Genomic DNA, 22,224 nt, shown 5'->3' on the forward strand with positions numbered 1-22,224 from the left:
GTGATTTTGTTCCTTTGTGCACAAAACTAGTATTGATAGCCTTCTTTATTATTATATTGCAGTAATTTCCAAGAAAGAGTGGAGGGGAAGTGAAAACTCCCCTTGTGGGCTCAGATGCTTTAGAAAGACTTGCTCTCCCCGCGATTCAGGTAGTTCTCCCCAAGTACCCTTTTCCCCTCCTGAGAATCACTCTTCGAGAGCAGAGAATTGTCAGGTTAATCAGACCTTACTGTAAATATGCTTGTTGCACATGGATTGTTCATACATCTAATTAATAAACACAATAAATCCCACAACACTGATGTCTGCAGTCATTGTTCCACTGAGTCTTGGAGTCTTCTGCAGTTGGGGAGTAGGGTTTGTTAAGTGCAGAAACAGGTGGGCTTCCTTCTTCCTCACTGTCAGGAGTCAAGCAGGTCCTAGCTGGGCTAGAAACAGCCTTTCAGAAAATGTAAAATCTTGAGCATAATAATGGGTTTTTCTTGATCAGGCATTTTCGTCTTACTTTAGTCATTCAGTTTCTAGAATTTTACAAAATCAGAATCCTGCCCATTGTTAGATGGTAGTAGTGCTCTGAGTGGTTTAAAACTTCAAAGCTATAAATAACTTTGTGAAGGAAAGTTTTCAAAATCTTGAGACAATAATATAAAGTGAAATAAATCAAACACAGATGCTTAAATATCACAAGGTTTCTCTTATATGAGAAACCCAAATTATAAAGAGGAACATAAAACATAATAGGAAGTAGGGAAGTAGTTTCTCCAATGGAAAAGGGATCAGAGGGAGAGAGAAGGAGGAGTGAGAGACAAAAAGTATTTAAAAAAGAATCAAGATGTGTTATGTTCATATGTCTGAACAAGCTCCACGTAGGAATGTTAGCATTATGTACTGCAAACATACTAATAAAAAAATTTTAAGTAGAAAGTTGCTTTAATCTGGCTGGATAATTTTGAAAGCTGCATTATGTAATTAATGGAGACAGGCAAATGATTGCTCATCTTCCAAGGATTTTTGTCATTTGAGCTTTTTGGATCTACCAAAGGCAGTGTTGACATATATGATGTATAAAAAACAGTATATTGTATTTAAACATTTCATCTGAGTCTTGCTCAATAATCCTCTCTTTTTAGGTCTCTCTATGGATAAAATTTTGTTTGAAAAATGCAATCAGATCTTTTACTTTTATGCCCACTGGTATAAAATTGCACCAAATGTATGACATTTTAAATATCTGCTGTTATTGGTTAGCAAAGTAATTGGAGGCTGAGTAATTGGCCAGAAAAGTAATTGTAGATAAAAAAAAAAAAACTTATAGTGTCTCTCTGGTAATTTGTACTGAATTACAAACCACATATCACTAATAAACTGTTCAAGACAATTGATGAAGATAAACAGTTCATAAACCAGAAACTTTATCAAGTTTTTATGAGTCTCACTTGGCTTGTCTTCTTTTTTTCCCCACAGACACCTTATTTTTGGCCATCAAACTGTTGGGAGCCAGAAAACACAGACTATGGTCAGTACAATATTTTATCCTTTTATTATTGATTACTCATATGTCTGGATGAATATGTAATTGCATTTTATTGCTTTTGTCATAAGGGACGGAAACCACAATTCACCATAGGGGATCAATATTTCTAAAACTGAATTCATGAATGACCTCTTTTGGCTTGTTGGTTGGCAACTTTTTCCGTGGTGTAGTGCTCTCTGCAAGTACTAAAGAAAAACTTTTAGTCAAAGAGCTATAAACTAGCTTTGAAAAGTTATTATTACTTTTTTTTTCATAGGACCTTGAATTACTAGAGAGAATAACAAAAGGTCTCAGGGAGCCAGAGCTCTGGTTCAGCTCTCCCACTAGGCTTTGACTTTGCAAGTACCCTGATTTTGTAAGGGTCCACTTTTATCCTTGTTATGTGAGACATCTTAGACTGTATGAAGGCAGTTCATATTAAGCACAGAGGTGGAACTGCAAGCAAAAACAAAGGTATGATAGCAAATTTAATCCTAATAAATCAAGGTGTATGAACTTAGAATAAACTTGGCTCACCAATTATGATCTCAATTATGCTCTTCAAGGAAAATAATTTGCTCCTATAAACTACATCTTCCAGAAGGCAACAGTTTTCAAAAACAAGATTTCACGGTTTTTAACATTATGTCTACAAATACTTACTGGGAATTGTTTTTGTGCCAATCGTTATAGTAAAAACTGGGATGATAAAGGTGACAGATTTTATCTGCACACCTGGGCCACACTGAGTGAAGAGGAATTGTCTTGGGCTGCAAACAAAATATACAATATAGTTAATGTATATAAATAACAGAACTTCCTTATTAAAAGACAGTACATTTTTATCATTACACTTTTGTGTGCAACTTGTAGGCCATGGCTTTAACACATCTGAACTAGACAGTTTACAGGCTACACAAAAATGAATCACACATGAAGAGTTCTTACAGAGCGCCAAGTGAGGGTAGTGGTGGCAATGCGAAGTGAGGAGAGGAAAATTCAGAAGAATGAGACCAGACTGTACTCAGGGGAAGTGGGCTTCAGGGTACTTTGTAAAAGACTTGGCAATATTTGAACTGGATCTGAAAGGCAGAAAGAATTTGTCAGGTGATGGGGCAGGACAAGTATTTGAAGAAGAGAATCTAACATAATGGGCAAAGCCAGTGAGAAACTTCATGGCAACTTGGCTTTCTTTGGTGTTGCTCCTAGACAGCCATTTTCAGAAGAATAAGCTGAGGAAAGCTATGGAAAACCAAGGAGATGCCCTTCAGACTTGTCACTGTAGAATACTGAATTTAGTAGCTCATCCAAGAGTGGTCAGGTGCTAGTCAAAGGATTCAAATGTACTTCCTAGAAAAAATAATCTAAAAATCAGAGTATTCATAAATTCATAGTATAGATGATTCCTTTCAGTAGTGGAAATGCTGATTTCTTGATCAATGCTACACTCCTCAAAACGGAGCCCTTGGAAAAACAAATGCTGATTTGTAGATTTGAATTGGAGAAATTACTGGAGCAATTTGTCAAACCTGGGATGACGTCTGGGGACTGATTCTTTAGGGAGCATGCATTCTGGTGGAGAGGACCTGAACAGCTGCTTTGGGCTTCAAATGAAAGATTCAGCTGTCAGAGGCAGAAAGATCTGAGCCCACTACTATGACAACTATACATCAGCTATAGACTTGTATGACTTGTTACATTTCTGAGCTTAAATTTGCTTACTTTTCAAACAAGAATAACAATATTGAATTTCTAAAGTTGTTGAAATAGTTCAAACTAATAAGCATTAGTAAGTTGTTATTGCTCCTCTTAATAAATCAAAACTGTTGATTTGTTAACATCATTGTCTATCAGTGACATTGCCACTGTTTCCTGTTGAAAAGGGAATTCTTACTCTCGTGTTCCTCCTATTTGTCTCTCTTTTTTTTTTTCATCAGTGTGTTAGAATGATCACAGCTAAAGCTCCTGTTTTATGCCTTTATAGTAGATCGATGCTTCAGTGGTGATTTGGGGCAACGTCACGGCATACAGCAAATCATTTCTAGAATGAACATCCCTTAGAGTGGATAATCCCAACATGATTAATGTTGTTCACTTTCACGCTACCTCTTCTGGTGTTCATTTCAGAAGATCTCATCTTCTAAACTTTTCCTCCAAATATGGAATGCCTCTAATTCCCTATCTAAATATAGACATATTCTATAATTTTTATATTTTATTTCCCCCAGAAGAAATATATTTTGTTTGCATTTATCTTGCATGGATTATATACAAGTGGAGAAAAAAATGTTTAATAAAATGCTATAGGGGAGAAATGAGAAGAAGAGAAATTAAGATGATTTGTACATTATAAGTTCCCCGCAGGCAGTGATGTTTCATCTTCTGTGATTTTCATTTTTAGGTGTAAGTACATTACAGAGGCAATGTGAATCACTTAAATTTGGATTTCCCACTGTAATTAACTTAAAATATACTGTTATGAAACTTAGACTCTTTTTTAAAAAGGGATATTGATGGTGTTCGTTACTTGGGCCATGAAGTCCAAAGCGTGGTGACTACTTAGGCTGTATTTTCTAAGACAACTTTGGGGCAAAGAGGTGCTTGTTGCCTAAGATATGATTAAAGAACAATTTTTCTACAGCTTGTTAGCATCCCAGTTTCTGTCTCTCTCACCAACTTGAACTTACCAGATAGGTTCTATAGAACATAAACCTCTAAAGATCAGTTTATATGGAAAAATGCTTTTCCATGCTTACCTTGGTTTCATGGCAAAATGTAATGCACTGATTATGTTCAATGTCTAAGAAAAGTCAATATGAATGGCACGTTTTATATATCTGTAAACTCCATTTTCTGAAAATCAAGTAGGGTAAGATTTCCAATATTTTTCATACAACTACAAAAAAATCATTCCAACACATGCCAGTTTGGATGGAGTCAGGAATGAACTTTCCCAAGTATATCTGCATCATCCAGAATAATCTCGCATAAAGGATATAGTGAGGACTGGAAGCAAAGGTGCAGTAAAGCTCAAGAGGCCTTTGGTGAGAACTACAGGCAGTATCAGTGGTGGCAAACTGAAACAGAGACCAGAGCTAGGATTGTCAATGGTATCTCTCACACACATTGCACATTGGGCATCCTTGAAATGAGCACTCATTTTCCAATGTCATTAGGCTAGCTACTTTGGTAGATTGAATCTCCAGTGTCCAAATAGGATTGTAACTCTAAGAAAATGAAATTTCCAATAAAGACTAGAGGTGGCTCTGTACTTGTAATACTCAGCTTCTGTGTCCCACACAAAGCCTATCCTCATCTTTATTTAAAATATAGTTATTTTATTTATCATGGACTTTTAAAAATTAATGTTTTTATTTGTGCAAATGATACATTAAAGTATTGTTTATCTTGAGCCCTAAGATTTTTCCCTCTCTTAAATTTTGCTTCAGAGGTAACTATCTCCCTCAACTTATCCTAGTACTAATGTTGCTAATGTTACAGTTCATTCTTAGGCAATAGAGTAAGATATTCATGACAACATAGACTTTTTTTTCAAGAATATGGCATGCAAAAACTGAAAATTAGCTTACTGAAGACAGTTTGAAGGAACTAAGAATATTTAGTAAAAGGGGAAAAAAAGATGTAGTATGGAAGGGTCACCGTGTGTATAAGAGAGAGAATTTTCTAGTGCGCATACTACTGATACAATTACAGCAGCTTTGAGTTAAATAATTTTTATTTGGGTAATAGAGTTTAAGTTGGTCAGTTACTATTGGTAGAAAGCCTACTGTGCTAAGTGTTTTGTGTTTAGGGGAGGGATGACAAGGAATTTATATTAGTTGAAGGTATCAAATACAGTTATTTAAAGTAACTTCAAAATATACCCATTTGCAAAGCCCAATTCATAGCCTATATGGCTTTAGAACTGTGTTTTATATCTGACAAAATGAGAGTGTTGTAAATATCTGTACATTCATAATTCTATTTTATATAATCTTGGAAGATGGAATTACAGATGGGGGAATGAAAAAATGCCCTTTAAATGAAAAAGTGGACCTATACTAATTAGTCTTAATTGTCAACCTGACTGAATTACAAGACTCCAGTAGAGGTGATTGGCTCATGGGGGTTCTGCACTCATCTGTGGATTCATCACTGATGTTCGTAACTGATTGTGGTGTTCGGAGGTGGGACAGCACCTGAAGCTGGGTCACTGGTAATGTGCGTTTGCAGGGGTGTCTTTAATGGCATTCTTCCCCAGTGTTCGGCTGCTTCCCTGTCACTGTAAACCGAGCAGTTTTGGTGTCCCATACCATTCCCCCTTGATATTTCTGCCTTAGAGTCAGCCAGTCATGGACTGAATCCCCCGAAACTGTGAGCCAAATTAAATCTCTCCTCCGTAAGTTGTGGGTGTGGGATGACTTGTACCAAATAGGAAAGATGGCCGATACAGGACATTATTGTGTGATTTAAAATATTGTAATCCTTTCACATTTATCCATCTCTTAACAAAAACTGTATTCTTCCCAGTTGTTTTGCAGTGCCATTTAATTTACGCAGTTGCTTATCTCATGACCTTTCATAGAGCCTTTATAGTCCTGTTTCATAATCCTCTATAGAATTTCCCAAACCTTTGTCACTTACTTTTAATATATCCACCCCTGATATGTCTGTTTTCTAAACCAGTAGTCAACCGTGTTCTAGGCGACAGATTTTTGGAAGTTAATATGCTTCATTTTTAGAGCAATGTAAGATGTATGGGAAAGAGAGTTAACCGTATTCTACCATATTATTGCCCACAGTTTCCCCAATAATTACCATCTTTTATTAGTGTAATAAATTTGTTGCAATTAAAGAACCTATATTGAGACATTAATTATTAACTAAAGTCCATTATTTGCAGTAGGGGTCATTCTGTTGTACATTCTGTAAGTTTTCACAGATGTATAACAACATTTACCTACCGTATATTGTCGTATGGAACAGTTTTACTGCCTTAAAAATCCTCTGTGTTCTACCTATTCCTACTTCTCCAATTTCAATCTCTGGTGACCACTGATCTTTTCACTAACTTCATAGTTTGCCTTTCCAGAATGCCATATAGTTGGCATCATACAGAACAGAGCCTTTCCAGACTGGCTTCTTTCACTTAACAAGATGCCTTTAAGCCCTTCTGCATCTTTGTATGGCAGAGTAGCTGATTGTTTTACATCGTGAAATAATATTCCACTGTATAAAGATACCATGGTTTACCAGGCATCCACTGAAGGACATCTTCACATATCACGTTTTCACATGTATGACTGAAGCTGCCATAAATATATGGGAATGGGTTTCTTTCAAGACACAAGTTTGCGACTTCTTTGGGCAAACACCTAAGATAGTGCATCATATGCTAAGAATATGTTTAGTTTGGGGAGAAACTACCAGTTTTCCAAAGTGACTGTACCACTTTGTGTTCTCATCATGAATGGATGTGCGTTCCTCCTGCTCTAATACTCACCCTTTTTAGGGATTCAGTGCTTTGAATGTTAGTAATTGTAATAGATGTGCTGTCTCATTATTTAAATTTGCAATTCCTTAGTACCATATGATGTGAAAGTATTTTCGTATGCATGTATATCATATTTTAAATTGATATTTCTCTTCAGATATTTTTATTCAGTTGTGCTTTTTTTTTTTTTTTTTTTTTTTTTTAATCACTATGTAGTTGAGACTGACCTGGAACTCATAATGTAGCCCAGGATGGTCTTGAACTCACAGCAGTCCTCCTGCCTCAGCCTCCCAAGTGCTGGGATTAAAGGCATGCGCCATCATGCCTGGCTTCAAATTTTTAATTTTAATAAAATCCAGCTTACAATTTTTTCTATCATAAATCATGCTTGTGGCATTGTATATAAAGAGTCATTGCTAAATCCAAAGTTATCTAGATATTCTCCTATATTATCATCTAGGTTTTAGCTGGGCATGGTGGTCCATGCCTATAACTACAGCACTCACGAGGTTAAGGTAGGAGGATCACTGATAGTTCAAGGCCAATCTGGTCTACATAGTGAGTTCAAGGCCAGCCTAAACGACATAGGGAAATCCACTCTCAAAAAACACAAAAACAAAACCAAATTATCTTCTAGGTCTTTTGCAGCTTTGCATTTTGCTTTTAATTCAGTAAAGTTGTTAGAATAAAGTTGTAAAATCTGATTCTATCTCATTTTTTTACATGTGGCTATACATGTATCCCTGCACCTTTTTCAAAAAACACTTTTTTTCCATTGAAATCCCTGTTATTTTCAGACTAGATGTCTACTCTGCTTTACTGATTTCTTTTCCTGTTCTTTTGCCAGTAGCACACTTCATTGATTGTATTTGTAGCAAATCTTGAAGTTGGATAATGTCAATCCTCTGATTTTGTGTGTGTTTTTTTCAATATTGTGTTGTTACCTGCTCTGGGTCCTCTGCTTTCCACTTATACTTTAGATGAAATTTGTTGATTCCATAGCGTCTTGCCAGGAATTTACAGATCAAGTTTGAAAACAATTACATCTACACAGTATTTAGTCTTCTTTCCATGTATTGGTTAGATATTTCTACCTTCTTTGATAGGTTTGATCGCAGTTTCATGGTTTCATTAGCACATATCTTGTACATATTTTATTAGTTCTTTCCTAATAAATATTTGTTTGTTATTATATATAACCACCTCTTTATAGTTTTGATATTAGGATATTTCTGGCCTTTAGAATGAGTTCATAAGTGCTCTTTCTAGTTTTGTCCTCTGGAAGATTATACAGTTATCACTGCTTCTTTAAACGTTTGGTAGAATTCACTAGTGAAACTGAGCTAAGTGCTTTTTGTTTTGATGAGTTCTTCATTGTTGCTTCAATTCTTTAATAGGAATAGACTGTTTAGATCAGTTATTTCTCTTTTGGTGAGTTTTAGTACATTATATCTTTCAAAAAATTTGGTTAATTTTTTTCTGTGATATCAAATTTATGGGCTGAACTTGTTCATACTCATTATTCTTTTTTAATTAATTAAGTTGGTACATTTTAGATATACATCATGATCACATTCATCATAGAGAATACTGTACATCATATATCTCAATTCTTCTTTTTATCCTATTTTCCTTCCTTTCAACCTCTCATCCCCTCCTTATTTACAAAAGTTTTCATTTTTCCATCTTTTCTCATTTTTTTCTTTTTCCTTCCTTCCTTTCCCCCTTTCTCCCACCCTAGTTCTCCTTCCCATTTGAACATTTTCTTCCTTCCTCACAATATCTATTGTACATTTTGGTCCTTATTTACACTTTCAGTTTTCTCACACCAGAGAAACAATGTATGTACCAGTTGTCTTTTTGTAAGTGTTCTACCAAGTTGAGGAAGTCTCCCTATTGTCCTAATTTGATGAGAGTTTTTTTGATGAGGCCAAAAACCAAGACCACTACAAGTCTTTATTGTAGGGACAATCTGCTGGGCTGTTTTGGAACAAAAGAGAGAGAACAACATGGCTGAGACAGGAAGCGCTTCTTATAGGACTGGGGTGGGCCTTATAGGAGCTGGGGTGGGATTGAGTGGTGTAGTGGCTAGGGATTGGAGGAGCTTATGACATCACTAGGAGGGGCTTCCCTCTTGGCAGGAAGAGGTATGATGGGTAGAAGGCTGTCCTTTAGTGTGAGAAGCCATATTTTTAGGTGGGCGGCAGGCTATTCTTTTTATGTAGCGGTCATCTTATGATGAGGGAAATATAACAATTTATACATGTGTGTACAATTTATTTCACTTAAGAGTATGGTCTAAAAGTCCATCCATTTACCTAGAAATTTCTCACGTTTCTCCTTCTTTATGGCTACGTAGTACTCCATTGTATAAACAAATGACATCTTCTTTCCATTCATTGGTTGATGAGCATTTGGAGTGTTTCCAAGATTTAGCTATTACAAACTAATAGCATGTTGCTGCAAACATGGGTGTGACTATAACACTGTGGTATTGATATAAGGGAAATAGATGTAACTCCCAAACCTGCTAAGTATCCAAAATAGGAGTTCATGTTCTCTAAAATAAAAAATGTGTTCTAGGAACAATGGAGGATAAGAGTAGGAAAAAAATTATTGACAAAAAGACAGCTTCTCTCCAAGAGAGAAAAGGAGTATCTGAAAGTGGGTTGCCTGCCCATCCCGCTTTTCAAAGGTGTTTTATAATGGCAAAGCCATGTGGTGAAATGGGTAGAAAGTGGGACAAAATTGTAAGACCCAGTAGAAATTTATAAGGTGGGCATGAGGTGGGGCAAAACCATGACCAATAAGATTACAAGTACAATCACCCAGGAAATATTGGTTAAATGGGGATCAAATGGGAAAACAAGTCATATACAAGGAATTTACCACTTAGAATACAAATCAGTGCTATCTCTGGGGGAAGAGGTGCTTCTTTTCTTTTTTATAATGCTAACTAGTGAATGTTCCTCAGTTGTTCTCCATGTTGGCTCCTCACCTTGCTGACTCCTTGAGGGCTGGTGTCTGAGGGCGGCCCTGTCTAACTGCCTACAAGATGTCTCATTAACTTATCTATCTACAATAATATGACACTTTTAATTCTTTTAGGAAGATAGCAAGAAGGGGAATAGCTGGGTTGCATGGAACCTGTAGTTGCAGTTTCTTGAGGAATCTCTACACTGATTTCCACAGTAGTCGCACCAGTCCACACTCCCACCAACAGTGGAGAAGGGTTTCTTTTCCCCCGTATTCCCTCTAGCAATGTTATTGGTTGATTTCTTGATAACAAGAAATGTAATGAGATGAAATCTCTGTGTTGTATTAATTTGCCTTTCTTGAATTAGAGATAGAGCATTATCTAAAAGTGGACTTGGAATTTGCAATTTTCCTTCCCCAGCCTCCCAGAATGCCAGAATAACAGGCATGCACCACCATACTTGGTTTATGTTAGTCTTGTTTTTAGTTTTCTTTCTATTTTTCTTAAGTATTTAATTCTGAGATAAATTCTTTAAGTTCACATGTGAGAGTAATTGGATATTAAGGTTGCTTGTGTATTTTCCTTATTTTCTTGCTTCCCTGCTGAGCTTTGCAAAGTGTAGAATTCAGTCATTATTGTCACAGGAAACATCCCATAACTTTGGAGCTTCCCTGGAAGAGAAAGAGAGAGAAATCCAATAATCGCAGTTGGAATAGCATGATAAAAGTACATAGAAATATAGCAAGGTTTGTTTATCTAAGTAGAGCCCTTGTAAGCCTTACATACTTTCAACTATATTCTACCATCATCTTGAGAAGAATATGTCTAGTATATTATTGTTCCGAACTGTTGCACCCAAATCTATCACAGTCAGTAGATATCTCTAAATTGTTATTCCCTTGAACAACATTAGAGATGGTTCTAGAAAGAAAAATGAAAGCTTGAACTTTTTCAGGAGTGGCTTGTCATCCTTCAAAATTACAGTTCTATGGAACAATTGAAATTTTTAAATCATAAAAAAACCCAAGTTTAACATCTCCAATTATTCAGCAGAAATGTTGAGAGAGAGTCTCTTATTTTGTGAAAATAATGTATTCTCGGTGTCTCTCTTAAGACAAAATAAAATCTTGCTTTTAATTTATTTTGCTAACTATAAGAGAGAGTATCACTGGCATTGTAATTATAATTTAGTTTATAAAATATTCACCATGAATTAACTTTAATAAAAAATGAACAACAAAGCATGTTATTAAAAACAAAACAAAAACATATTTATGATTATAACAGTCAGAACTAACTTGTCTAAGACTATTTATTAAAATAACTAACATCCATGGCATTTAAAGAATGAAAATCATGACTCTAATTATTCTTCCCTTTCATAGGATATGTTAAGTTTTTGTCGTTTCAAGACACAAAACCGCCTAATGAAAGATGTAGACTATTAAAAGTTCTAGCTTTTTCTTATTCAAAGACAAAAACACTGATTTACTCTCCTACTCTAATATTCATGTGTAGCTATAGACATAATGTGCATCAATGTTTTGTGTCCATACAAATGTACCTACACTTACACCATCCCTCTATACAATTAACAAACAGTTATTCAAGTGGAAATTAAGCTATTCTTAATTAGGATATCTTTACAATAAAACAAAGTAATATGTTTGAAATTAATTCTTCATTCCTGATCTCCATCTCTAAATACTCTATGTTGTACTGGAAATAGATTCACCAATTAACTGAACCACCAGCTGGGTAGTATCTTGCTGCTTGTCCTCCCCTGTGCTGAAACAGGCCTGCTGAGGTTAAAACCGAGTGATGCACGCTCGTCTTCTAACTTGGCTCCTTCTGTACTCTCCTTAGAAGTATAAGACTTGTAGACTTTTCTTTATCTCACTGTATCAGTAAAAATAGGAAAAGAGAAAAAGAAAAAATATTTGACATTTTGTAGCAATGAATAGTCAATGCTTAAGTGTCTGATATGTTTGCATTATTTGTGGCTTTACATGTTATTTACTCATTTAATGAACCGGAAAATTTTCATTAGTAAAGTCATAATCAGTCATAATGTACATATGTAAATTTGTGTGTGTGTGTGTGAGAGAGAGAGAGAGAGAGAGAGAAAGAGAGAGAGGATTGGGGTAGAATGGGGTGATTACTTTGTGTTAAAGACTGAATTTAGAAGCACTGAAATCCATTAGAAATTCATTAAAAATAAGCGATGTATTTCTTAAGAGGGAAGCAGTTCTCATGACCTTGCACATTATTAGAGTAGTTTTTGGGATTGGCTGTCACTCAAGGGCAGTGCATTTCACTCTTTCTCAAAGTGTGGCTGTACCCTGCCTGTATTAATAGGAATAATGTTGAAGTACAGAATCCTGGCCTCTTTAACAACCATTTAAATCTGAGACTCCAGCCCAAGTATTGATGTTATTAGCAAGCTCTGAAGAAGTGCATTAAAGTTGGAAAACCAGTAATTTTTGTTTATTTTTATCAGGACAAATTAAATTTATATTAGTATTTCTGTTATTTTTACATTTTGTCTCATTTTGAATGGTTATTGCTATTTGTCCAACCCTATAATAAGTAAAAGTATATCAGAAATTTGAATAACATTTAACTGTTTACATCAGACCTTCACATATCCTCCAAGTTCATCCCTCAAAGATGCTAGTTTTGCGGGTGAAAACATGAAGATTCAGACAGGACCTACTCTGTTGCTAAAGATGACAGAGCCAGGATTGACATCCACAACCCAGGATTAGTTTCTGACTTAGTTTTATGTTTTTCTCACACTACCATGGTTGCCTTTCATTCATGATCCCCTGGGAATGTGTGCTTTTTATTGGATTTGCATGATTTGGCATTATTCGAGGATTTACAGGTAGTTGCATGTTTAGCTACAAGTGACCAGTATGTAGCTGGCCATGCAACCCTGAAGTAGAAGATCCAAGCTATTGCCGGATAGGAAAACTTTTGAGTCATTAGTGTATCAGTTGTTGCTACAGCCAGGTCTTGGATGAAACTGTCAGAAAGGACACGGTGTGATGAGACAAAGAGATGGCCCACAGATAATGTTGGAACTGCAAAATTTCCATTCGATTGATATAGCTCATTGCCACTAGTCTGAGAGGGTAGAATGCTCACCAGGAGTGGTGGAGACAAAGTGAAAGTAAAGCTTTATTTAACACCAGTGAACCAGTCTGCATTCACACACGGAAGATCGGCCCTGTCTAACACTTAAACAAAGAAGATATACACTGGGCGGGGGGTGTTCAAGTGAGGCAGCTTTGGTATACATTCATAGGTTACAGAAATTGTATATGCATTAGCAAGTGGACTTAGTCGTGGTATTGGCTCATACATGATACTGGCACCATGCTTATAGGGTAATTCAAAATATGAGGTTTATATCTCATTTGCATTCTGATGAAATGACAAAACTCTTCTAGAGACAAAGACATTCCTGAGATGCAGAAGTTGGCTCGGACATGTTGAACAAAGGAAATTTCAAGTAGGGAACTTCCCATAATAAGTCCAGCTTGAACTATGGAAGCAGAATTTCCTTACAAAATTCCCTTTCACTGTCAAACTAGATAATATCATCTTAAGATAATATCAACATTTAAGAAAAACTTACCCAAAGAAAAATTAATATCCATGAATAACAATGATAGATATGATGTTAGAAAGGGGATGAAAAATGAGGAAACAAAGACGACAATAAGCTTAAAAGACCCTCCCAGTGTTTGACAATGAAGTGAGAAAAGAGATAGTGGTTGGTTGAATGGATGTGTGGATTAGTGGACAGACAGAGGAAAGGGGACGTGCTCACATGCAGGATATGGCCGTATGTCTCAGTGGCATGGAGTTCAGTACGAAAGAGAGTTGTGTTATTTGAGAATTAAAGGCAAGCTTCAGTGAAGAAAGTGATCAAAAGAGAGAGAGGGAGAAAGAGAGAGAGAGAGACAGAGAGAGAGAGAGAGAGAGAACCAGTGCATCTGGCATAGATGTTCAGCTTCTTGCCTAGAAAATGAAAGGAACAGAAGATTTTTAGCAGGCAATACTGCTTGGGTGATATTTTTCATCCGTTCTATAATTTAGAACTAAGTTTCAAACCATTCTGATTATGACAATCTAGGTATGGCAAAAGACTCTATAATTATATTATCTTACCTTGAGTAAATGTCAGGTGAAAAAAAAACAAGAAAGGAATAACAGTGATAGTGGTAAAGTGGCCCTATACAGGTAGATATGTGGAATAAAGGTGTGACTACATAAGGAAAGAATAACATTTTTCAGAAAAGGGATGTGGTTTACACACAATTGAACTTTATTGTGTGCATTTCTTTACTTGTGAAAATATTGGAAGTTATAATCAAAGAATGCTGTCTATGGGATTATGTTTCATTACATTTTGTGTAATTAAACAATTTATAACAAACTGAATCAGTGGAGAATGACATGAAGTAAACATTCGTTTTCAATTTAAAGTCATGCCCATCCGTCTCTGAAAATGGTGATCAACTCAAAACATCATTAAGGACCAGTACTAAACTATCCTCCAGGAAAAGCCTAGAATCCTGGTTACCAACCACAAAGTGCCTTAGGTAGACCTTTTCCTTGGGGCAAGGGGAGATGAAGAAAGCTTTGAAGGTGTCAGTGCAAGCAAACCTTCCCATTATGTTTATGTAGCACTAAGAAGCACATTTATCTAGCCATCTCACTTTCTGTTTATGTATGCTAATAACTACATTCTCACTTAAAATTTTACTAAGGAAAAATTGCTACTCATGATGGCCATGATAAAAACAAAAACTATTCTGACTGGTTAGAGAGACTTTTTGAGCAATTCACTGTTTTTGATTCACTGTGTTTAATCTCAAATGACTTGCCAAAAAATGTTTAATTAACATCTGTTTAAAAGGTGACTTACATATCTGAGTTCATCATTTCATTCAGCAAAAAAAAGAATGGAGAAACTTTAGTGTTTTGTTTTTACATTGTCTTGAAAAAGGAAAATTTATACTGTTCTTTGGCACATGCAACAAGAGAGAAAAAAATCTGAGGAGCAGGCATAGTTTAAGTTTTGCAATTGCATGTTCTAAAATTCTCTTGCCCAAGATGTCAGGGTTGGTGTTAAACCTTGACTCTCTCCAGCTGTGGATGTCAGAACTGGAAAGACCCTGTGAAGACATCCAGTTCTGCCATCTCACATAAAAGTGAGCCAGCTGAATGCCAGAGAGCTTCAGGCACACCAAGTCAAGGCCACAACTGCCACTACTGACCAAATTAGGAAGTCACTGAAAAAATAGATAAAAAGGAACAAACATGAATGCCTGTTCAGTAGAATATGCAGTAAATAGTCTCTATAACATGTTCTTAACTGGTTGCAGTTTTTCTCAGGGCATTACATACATGAAATGTATTACACCCTTGTATTTCTAGCATTTTTATGAAACAGCATTGGTAATGTCAGCCTGTGTTAATGGTATTTATCCAGGCTATTCTGTCTTGCTAAGTTTGAAGTGTGAGGTTTTTGCCAGAGAAGTTTCTCTTTAAGCCAAGAAATATTTTTCTGAATCAGCCTGATATCATGCTGGTTTCTTTATAGAGCGCTTGCAAGCTCTTAGCTGTTGTAATAAAAGCTCCAGTGATAACATCACTGTGCTATTTATCAAATTTAAGTGATATATCTCAGGCTGATTCCTTGGAGGACAAAGCAATGGGCAGCGCCAGCAAAGACTCCTTAGATCTGTTTCAGTTTTGTACATATCGTAAGACCTTGGGAAGAACAATGTCTCTGCTTAGGTTCTAGGGAAGACTTGCAATACCTCTGCCTTGGTGACACACTGAATGCTCAGCTCAAACCATCCTATGAAATATTCTAGATTTAGGATGTATCAAGAGGGTCTTCTGGGAGTGGCGTAACCAGAACACTGCTTTGTAGTTGCTAAGCATACTTACAGGGGCAGATACTATCCCAAATGGGTGCAGTACCCTGAGAAGCATCTAATGGGCTACTGTGCGGGCCTTTTACAGTCACATGAGGATTTTGCAAGGCAGGCAGATCTACAGCCTCTTTCCAAAGTACTCGGCACAGCCTTGGGTGAACTTTAGAGATACTTGCTTGGAGATCCAGTTCCCATGTGATATCTCTATCCCTCAAGCCCCTCTAGTAAAAGTACACACAAAAGACTTCCCTGCCGAAACCTGTGTCACAACATGGGTAGTAGGACCATTCTAGATGTCAGACAGATACTGGGAAAAGAACTTCGTATTCAAAGCCCCAGCTGGCATGCTCAGAGTAATTGTGTATCATGCCTGGCAAGACCAAAGCTGAGGATTCATCATTACTGAAGGCCTCGAATACCACGAGCTGCCCAGTACTAGTAGAGTGCATCAGGACACACATCAACTCAGGAACTGACCTCCACACCACATTGCTTCCACAGGGCACCCTGAATGCATAGCAATTTCTAGTTTCTTCTTCATAAAGGGATAATATGCATGTTGAAATCAAACAAATTTCACTTCAAATCCTGGCTCAGTATTTAATAGCTGTGACTTTTGGACAATGACTTAACTTTTTTGAGCCTCAATTTTTACATCTATAAAACTGGATTTCAAAATCAGATCCCGTTTACACCCAATAGAACATCAGTCATGAATAATCAGTACTTCCCCTTTCTTCCTCTTTCTACCCTCCCCACAGACTGCTGGTTCTCTCTTGTCCTCCTGTTTCCTTCATTAAGATATTACAAGGATCTTCATTTGTAGCAAAGGACTCTTTTACTTGATGCATCTCATGTTAACTAAGCAGACACATAATAAAATAAAAGTTACTATTTCAGTTATTCCTGGATTAAACCTAAGATTTTTTTCTAGCTTTCCAAAAAAATATGTCAAGCACCACTGAACGCATAGTGCTGTGGCAATGATCTTAAGTGGATTTTGATTTGCAAATTATGTACTTCTCTTGAGTTGTCTTCCTTGGTTTCCTTGGAAACTTTAATATATTTAAGGTGTGCATTCTGAGTTTTCAAGGTTCATAACCATAGTGATATGGATCATTTTAGTGCCTCATGGGCTTTCATTCTTCTGCGTTAGGATTTGACAAAGGGATTAGTTACTGGTAAAAATTGCAGACTCCAAAGTTTTAGAATAATTTTGGATCTTTGAATATTTATTAGAGTGTGAAAAATTAAAAATGCCATATGTTGTGTCCTGAAATTGGATTGAACATGAATTATCTTGTATTCAATGTTACTACGAATATGTTCATATTGATGTGACTTACTCTGCTACACAACAAGGGTGTCCCCTGTCATCCAGCTTGGTAGACTCATGATCAGTGTTCTGTGTGAGGCAATGCATGTAAATTTTCTCAGACCTTTTGACCAGCCTGCAGAGAAAGAACAATTTCCCTTATCCAGCTGACCCAAATTAGTGGGAAAGTACTCCTTTAAAAGCAGAGTTTTCTCTGTAAAATTTAGGTTTCTATTGTTTAATACTTCTGAGTAATTTGAAAGGAACAGAGATGTGAAGAGAAAATAAATACCATCCTTTTCCGTAAAAGTACAAGTAGCAGCTACGTTTCCATAAAAGTACTCATTATGACTGTGTAATTAGACTTACTCCAAAATTGTAGAAGAAAATACGTCTATTTTATACACACTCTTCACATTTGGATCTGTATATGTGTGTGTGTTGAATAGGAACTGTTACACATGGGCTACCAAAAATTATGCAGCAAAGCATGCTTTAAGAAATGTCAGGGCTAGCCAGGCATGGTGGTGCATACCTTTAATCCCAGCACTTAGGAGGCTGAGGCAGAAGGATCACTGTGAGTTCAGGACCAACCTGGGCTACGTAGTAGGTTCGTGGACAGTCTGAGCTACACAGCAAGACCCTGTCTAACAAAAAAAAAAACAACGATCAGGGCTGGGGCTAGGGCTGTAACTTACAGTTCAGTGGTAGAGCTCTGGCCTGGTGTGCCCTAGGCCCTGCTTTCAATTGCCTGAAGCAAGAAAAGAAGAAAGAAAGAGAAGAAGAGGGGAGAAGGGAAAAGAGAAGAGGGCCTTGTACCCCTCCCGGGCTTGATTCTTTTCTGGGAGAAGATATAAATTGATTACTTTTCATTCACTCTTTAATTTTAAAAATTCATTGATTTTGATTCTTTTCTCAATCCTCACTCTCTCCTCCCAGCAGGAGGGAATAACTTTCATTATATCTTAGAACTAAGAGAAGCTAAAACCTCAGCGTTTGCCCACCTGCCACAAAGTTGAGGATGCAGTGTGGTAATAGATGTTACCTTTGTAATTAAAAGCTAAAGATTTCATGATCCTTGAGTCATGAAATCATCATGAACATCAGCATTATTGTGGAGGACATAACGTGCCTAGTTCTGCCCACTCAAAGCACTTTAATATATGTTAAGCATATTGATATAAATATCTTTTTTCCACTGATGAATGGGTGATAACCTTAAGTAGTCAAGTAAATCCCCACTGACCAGTAGTGAAGCCATTGGTTATAAGTGATTATTAAATGTTAATTAATTTAAAGTTAAGTTTAAAATTGAATTCCTCACTCTCCTAGTCTCATTTCAAGTGCTCCATACCCACATATGGCTAATGGCTCCTGTTTTGGATAACACCAAATATCACATCTCCAGTTTTGCCAGAAGTTCTGCCGGACAGCACTGATGGGCAGATTCTGTGGTCTGTTTGTTCCCTCTCCTTATATACCCAGCTGATTTTTTTTGTGTGTAACTCATGTTCTTATCATTCACCAGATCTGTGCAGCATGGTCTCTTCATCTTGTTTTTCCTTTGGAAAGTTTTCATTCTGCATTAGTGATGTTAGAGTTTGCATCACAACATCAGTATTTTTCCTTGCATTTTATTGCAAATGTAATTTTTTATTTAAATGATTTTATTTAAGTATAATTGGTATACAATAGGTTGCACATATTTATAGTGTATAATTTGCTAAGTTTGATATGAATGCACCACTAATACTATCATGATAATTTTTTTTCACATTGAGTTTATTGGTACATTTTAGGTATACAGTGAAGTTACATTTATCATTGGGATCTCGTACCTTTACATGACAGGTCTTGGTTCTTATTTTTCCCCATACCCCTGCCCTCTCTTTACCCCCTCCTCCCTTCCCTATTTATGCAGACTTTGTTTCCATTTTTTTTGTTTTCTCGTATTTTTTCTTTGCCCTTACTTCCTTTCCCCCACCCTTCCCACTTCCCCTACTGCTTTAGCCCTTTTCTTCCCATTTCACATTGTCAGTTATACAATTTGGATCGTATTTACATTTTTAGTTTTTCACACCAGAGAAATTAATTTTTATTCCCTGTAATTAAATACATGATAAGAACTAAAACCCTTTAGGAATAGCTAGTACTCCCAACATTACAGTATTGTGCATTTTACTACTTTTTAATACATACATATTTTGCAAAATATAATTGTGTGTTCTGACTTTTGCTCTGATCTTATACTGTGGTCATTTACTATATCATTCAGTTCTTGTCAAAAGCATGTTTGATGGTATAATATCTTACCATTTAGATATCACATTGTTTCTTTGGATACTTCATTTTGCCTTTTCAGTTTTTCACTATTACAAACAAATCCATAATGAATCATCTTGACCCAAATAATTACATTTGTCTGATTTTTTTCTTTGAAGATAAATTTCTTGAGTTGAAATTGTAGAACCTGAGGGTGAATGCTTTTAATTACATTTACTTGTATCTAATTGTAAGAGAACTAAACATTTATTTTAAAATATGTGAAGTCATAGGAGATTTGAATAGATCGGACAGAAGAAAACATTATAAACATCTCAGAGATGAAACATCTCTGAGATGTTTCTAGAAACATGTGGTTTAAAGCATGGCCCAGCAACCCATCCATATAATCATTACCAAATGCTCCTGTTTTAGAGGCAAAGAAAGGCAATAATGCATATTCTGGAGTAAAAGAAGAGAGAACAATTGTAGCTAAGTAGATTATATTTTTAACTTGAAGCAAAGTTTCTACACTGTGTAGAATGCATCCTAAAAGGATGTGATGTTCTCTATTTATAAAATATTTTCTGTAGCTTAAACTCAACCCATTGCTTACAGTGACATTTTTCTTCATAATTGGTAAGAAATATTAGACTTTATCTTCTTTTTAAACCGGTTTGCATTTGAAATAGCTTTCAGCTGAGACCTTATGTCTTATTGATTGGTTGAATTAATAGAAATCTCTTTTGTGAGACAATCTTTGAAAGAAAGCTGTCATCAGATAAATGAGACTTAGAGAAACATCATGATAGTAATATTAGTCCTCAACAAAAAGGGTTGTTAGACCTAAATGAAATACATTCTTTCTTCAAACAGAGAAATGGTAGCTAAAATATAACAATAAATAGCTAAGAAGAAAATGCTATAACGAGATATCAGAAAAAAAGAATGAATGTAAATAAAGAGTGATAAGTTTGAAAGCCTGCAAAAGTCTGGGATGAGATTGGATTGACTGTTGAGAAAAGGTAGGGTTGGGATGGGGGATATATGCCCCCAAAGGAAGGTAAACGACTTGGGTTTATGGAACTGCTTGGTTCACTCACTTCTTCTTAATCTTAACCAAATCCTAGCCCATTTGCAGGTCCAAAGCACTATACTCACAGGCGACTTTCTCTACTCCCCTGAAAGCAATCAAGCAATCATGCTTAGCAAAATGAATTTAGCAGAGAGATTTAAAGGAAAAAAAGGAGATAGAATGAACATGTACATTTTAAGGAAAAAAATTAAACTTCACTTTTCTAAAATGAAAGCTGCTTGTTTCTTACAGTTTTGCAAAGTCCTGTCTCACCTTCATCCCTTTTTTTCCTGCATCAGTCAGACTACTTTAATTTTTTTTTCCTTGTGCTGTCCAGACTATCCTGGGTCCTTGATTCCAACATGAGTATTAAACTGCTCTTCAAATCACTTTACATTTTAAATTTTCCTTCAATTCAGAATTTGTACTGAATATCTCCCCAGATGAGAATGATTCTTCTCAGACGACTGGGTTCAAATTCCAACATAGCCATTTAACTATAAATTGAATAAGTTATGTCAACTCTCTGTGCCTCAGTTTTCTCAGCTATAGAGAAGACAGCAGTAACATACCCTTCTCATAGAGTGTTTGAAGGAATGAATTGGTTATAAATTATTATAAAAATGCCTGGCACATGGCAAGTTCTAGTTGTTGTTTTTGTTGTTGTTGTCATTGATATTATTTTCCGGCTACTATTAGTATTGTCATAATCTTCTAAAAAGAAGAGCATATGGGGGTATAGCTTAGAATGGAACATGTGCTTAGCATATATAAATCCTTGAGCTCCTTCCCCAATACCAAAATAAGTAAATAAAAAGAAAAGCAATGGCCCCAGAGGTCATCATAGTTAGATCAGGCAGGAAACATTTTGTCTGTTTTCTGAAGACACTTGGGGGCCTTGTTCAGTGGCTCCACAGGCTCCCTTACCTCCTCAGAGCTGCTGAGCTGTTCTCTTTTAGTTTTGGTGAGGCTGGAGGAATGCTTGGTGGAGCAACCTCTTCTATCAAAAGGTAAAATCAAGGTGCCTCCAGGTCCAGGACCTTGGCACTTAGCCCGCCTCACTGTGCAAATGTGGATCTAGAAACACTGCCTTCTCTGTCCTCTCTAGTCCATCCTTGCTTTAGAGTCTCTAGAATTTAGCCTCACCAAGCAGAGAGCCCTGTCTACTCCCAAGCCATAACCTAAGGCAGAGAGAAGTACATGGTAGGCACCGAGCACATATTTGTTAAATGAATAAATTAATAGAAAAAATCACTTTTCATCTTTTTCTTTCCACATGGCCCAGTAACCTAGGGACAGCTACTAATAGAAACTATTGATCAGTTGATTCACAGCTTGGAGGGTTTGGGTAACAAAATAGCAAGAAGTCATAAAAATAAGGAAAATGAGGGAATAAAAATAGTGGAAAAACTAAATTGCTCATAAAAAATGTAATTCAGTGACACTTAAGTACCTGTTATAAAACAAACATCATATGTTTAAAATTGAAATTATTTTGAGATAAAATTTTAAAAATATTTCAGGATGGTTGGTCAGTATATTCCAGGTGTAGCAAGACTAATGTGCTTAAGTTTAATTATTTGAAATACTTGGCAGTGCTAATTCGTGGCAGTTCTACAAGGAGGAGACTT

At 36.2% G+C, this 22,224-nt stretch overlaps 1 protein-coding gene across 7 annotated transcripts in view; it reads left to right on the plus strand.

Moving 5' to 3' along the window:
* The window catches only part of Rgs7 (regulator of G protein signaling 7), a 462,366-nt gene that overhangs the window by 350,327 nt on the left and 89,815 nt on the right, over window positions 1–22,224 (plus strand). For all 7 annotated transcript variants that reach the window (XM_033762079.1, XM_033762077.1, XM_033762081.1 and 4 more), the window contains one exon: window positions 1,465–1,516. In XM_033762079.1, the coding sequence (XP_033617970.1) occupies window positions 1,465–1,516 (52 nt within the window). The remainder of the gene's footprint in view (window positions 1–1,464; window positions 1,517–22,224) is intronic.

Source organism: Fukomys damarensis, unplaced genomic scaffold (genome assembly GCF_012274545.1).
Source record: "Fukomys damarensis isolate Sample0158 unplaced genomic scaffold, DMR_v1.0_HiC HiC_scaffold_11, whole genome shotgun sequence".
In the NCBI taxonomy this organism is placed as follows: Eukaryota; Metazoa; Chordata; class Mammalia; order Rodentia; family Bathyergidae; genus Fukomys; species Fukomys damarensis.